We start from the raw sequence: 3,219 nt of genomic DNA on the forward strand, positions 1-3,219 counted from the left end.
TTGATTAATCATTGCTAACTATATTTCTAGTTTTGTGCGAGGCTAATTATCTAATTGTAATATTTGAAAAAAACTTTTCCTAATAACACAACTCCAATAAGGGTTACTTTGAATTACATGAATGAAAAAACGGAAGAATAGAAAAAACATAGGATTTTAACAGAAATATAAGTGTAAAATAGAAGATTGTAAAACACAGGAAAAACGTAGGAATAGTCGTTTGATGGGACCACAAGAAAAACACAGAAATTTGATGAGAGATAGAATTTTTTCAAGAGGTTCAACCTCTTATTAAATTTCCTTCAAAACTTGCATAGGAAGAGGCATTCCATAGGAATTTCATAGGATTTTATAGGGTTCATTCTTTTGATTCAAAGAGATTTGTAGGAATATTCCTATAGGAATAAAATTTCCTAAAATTTCTATAATTTTCCTTTGAATCAAAGGGGGCCTAAAAAGACAACCAGGTATATGTGGCCAGTGAATGATATAAGTTCTTTTATGTGATGTTTCTTTCTACGGCATTCGAATAAAAATAGAGCCACACGTATACTCAACAAAATAGTAAAACAAATATCCATACGAGAAAAAACACCCAAATAATCCAAATAATTTCCATTCATGCCCCTCCTACCATGGAGTATCCTTTTCTCACCCCTTTGACATGCTACAAAGTCAAGTGGGGGCTGCCCCACACCCCTATAAAACCAGCCACCCCAGCCTCCAAGAACAAAAAGAAATCACATAAAAAAAACACCCCAAAAAATAATTAGAGCAGTAGCCCTCACTCCTTTTTAGGGCAGGATCCAATGCCATCACCACCATTCCCTCCCCCCTCTCTCTCTCTCTCTCTCCTTTTACCCTTTCCCATAGTCTCCTCCTCTCTCCTCCAAATCAATCAATAAACTAGCAAAAGTCAGCGCCTCCCTCTTATCTTCCTCGCTTCGCCTTCCTCCTCCTCCGAGCCCCAAGAAACCACCACCGCCGCCGCCGCCGCCTGGTTGCCGTTCTCCATGGAGGAGGAGCTGTGGGGGAGCAACAACTGGGATCTCGACGCCGTCGTCCGCCTCGGCTGCTGCCGGCGGCGGGTGTCGGCGGCGGCGCAGCAGCAGCAGGTGGATCCGTTTGAGCCGTTCTTGGTGGCGCAGCAGCAGGCGCAGCTGGGGGTGATGGTGGAGGCTGCGAAGGAGGAGCTCGGGGCGGGTGTGGACGCCGGGTGGAGCTTCCCTGATCTCGCCGTGAGGGACGGAGGTGGCGGCCTCGGGCGCGACGCCGACGAGCTGCTTAAGGCGTTCTGCGCTGCGTTCCCTTCTCCGTCGTCGTCGCTGCCGACGGCTGCGCCGGCGCCTGCGCCTCCGCCAGAGCAGCCGAAGGAGGAGGAGGAGGAGAAGAAGCGGAAGCCGGTGTTGGTGCAGGAGAATCAGCCGGTGCAGGCGGCCGCCCCGGCGAGGGCGCCGGCGGCTGTGAGGCAGGTGCCCGGCGGCGTGCCTAGATCCAAGAGAAGGTAAGCTTCGCTGGCCGAAATGGCAGCAGCGACTGGTCCGTTTGCCGAGAAGATCTCTTCCGAGTTGCTGACCCCGTTCGTTCATGGTGCAGGAAGAACCAGCAGAAGAAGGTGGTGCGTCACGTCCCGGCCGACGGCGTGTCGGCCGACGTGTGGGCGTGGCGGAAGTACGGCCAGAAGCCCATCAAGGGCTCCCCCTACCCGAGGTCAGCCGACCCCTCTCTGCTCCCCTTTCTTGCAGCGACACATCGCCGGCCACTGCGCGCCGCCGTTGCCGTTGACGCGAGCCTCGCTCACTCATCGGAGCTCTGCTTGTTGAACAGGGGATACTACCGGTGCAGCAGCTCGAAGGGATGCCCGGCGAGGAAGCAGGTGGAGCGGAGCCGCTCCGACCCAAACACCTTCATCCTCACCTACACCGGCGAGCACAACCACTCGGCGCCCACCCACCGCAACTCGCTCGCCGGCACCACCCGCAACAAGCTCCCCTCCACCGCCACCTCCACATCCACCTCCTCGCCCACGCAGCCTCAGCCGCCGCCGCCGTCGGTGGTGGTCGCCGGGGCCGACGCGGCGCACCACCCGAGCCCGGCCGCGTCCACCTCGCCGGCGGGGCTCTCCCCGACCACGCCGCTCCGCACGCCGTCCATGGAGGAGGACGAGGAAGAAGACGACGAGCTGCTCGTGGAGGACATGGAGATGGCTGGCGAGGACGAGCTCCTCTTCCTCAACGGCGGCGGCGACGACACCGCCGCATTGGACGGCACCCCCATGTCCTCCCTCTTCGACATCGACGACCCCTTCTTGCCCGCCCCATGGACGGAACCTGCCGCCGCCCCGGCCGCCGCCGGCAGCTAACCACAGATCGCGGCGCCGTTTCGTAGCTTCTAGCGCAGCTCGCAATCGCAAGAAAGGGAGGGAAGGGAAGAGGGAGGAAGAGACAGAGCATCCAATCCGCCATTGATCATCGTGAACATCATCAGCAGCATAGTAAAAATTAGTTCTTTAGCATTGGTACTAGCAGTAGAGCATCAAATCCTCTCAGTTCTTTGCTGATCAAAAACAACTCTTTTTTCTTTTCTTTTTCTCCATCTCTTCTAATATTTTCTAGGCAAGCTTGAGAGAGACTTTGCATCTCTCTTTTTTTTCTTCTCCCCTTAGATGTCTGGTTTTTACATTTGTAAATATAAAGTGGCAGATGATGAACCAACAAAAGGAGATGAAACAAAAGTAGCCAAAAAAAAAAAAAGATGAAGGTGTGTATCTCTGCATGGGTGCAGGTGTTCTTCTTGGTTCTTTCTTTCTCTGTTCATCAACAACTTAACCTTTCTGCATTGTAAGCTTGAACAAGAGAGAAAGAAGCTCCCTTTAATGGCAAAAACCACAACTTTTGTATGTTTGAGAATTGAGATCTCAATCTTATCACCCTTCTTGCATCTCCATGCTACTACCACATCCTTGTTGATGGTTAGTGCCTTTTGGTTGTTGTTGATGTTCTTTTTTCCATTCTAGATTTGTGTGTGTGCTTGCTTGTGGTTGCTGTGTGTGAATGGAGCTTGGTGGTTTGGCTGCTTGCTCAGCTGGAGAGGATGATTGAAAGGGTCAAGGATTTTTGGGTGTTTATTTTTAATTTTTTTTCTCTCTCCTTGGTTTTGTTTCTATCTCCTCTGACTTTTTCTGGGGACAGAGGAGTGTTCCCATGGAATCCATGAAAG

At 51.9% G+C, this 3,219-nt stretch overlaps 1 protein-coding gene across 1 annotated transcript; it reads left to right on the plus strand.

The window, feature by feature from the left end:
- The first annotated feature begins 747 nt into the window (after positions 1–747).
- Positions 748–2,457, plus strand: LOC102705049 (probable WRKY transcription factor 27). The gene is made up of 3 exons (XM_015833593.2): positions 748–1,504; positions 1,597–1,710; positions 1,828–2,457. Exons 1-3 carry the CDS (start codon positions 1,014–1,016, stop codon positions 2,360–2,362), a joined length of 1,140 nt encoding a protein of 379 aa, XP_015689079.2. The 5' UTR covers positions 748–1,013; the 3' UTR covers positions 2,363–2,457.
- Positions 2,458–3,219: the final 762 nt, after the last annotated feature.

The sequence above is a fragment of the Oryza brachyantha genome, chromosome 2 (assembly GCF_000231095.2).
Source record: "Oryza brachyantha chromosome 2, ObraRS2, whole genome shotgun sequence".
Taxonomy (NCBI): domain Eukaryota; kingdom Viridiplantae; phylum Streptophyta; class Magnoliopsida; order Poales; family Poaceae; genus Oryza; species Oryza brachyantha.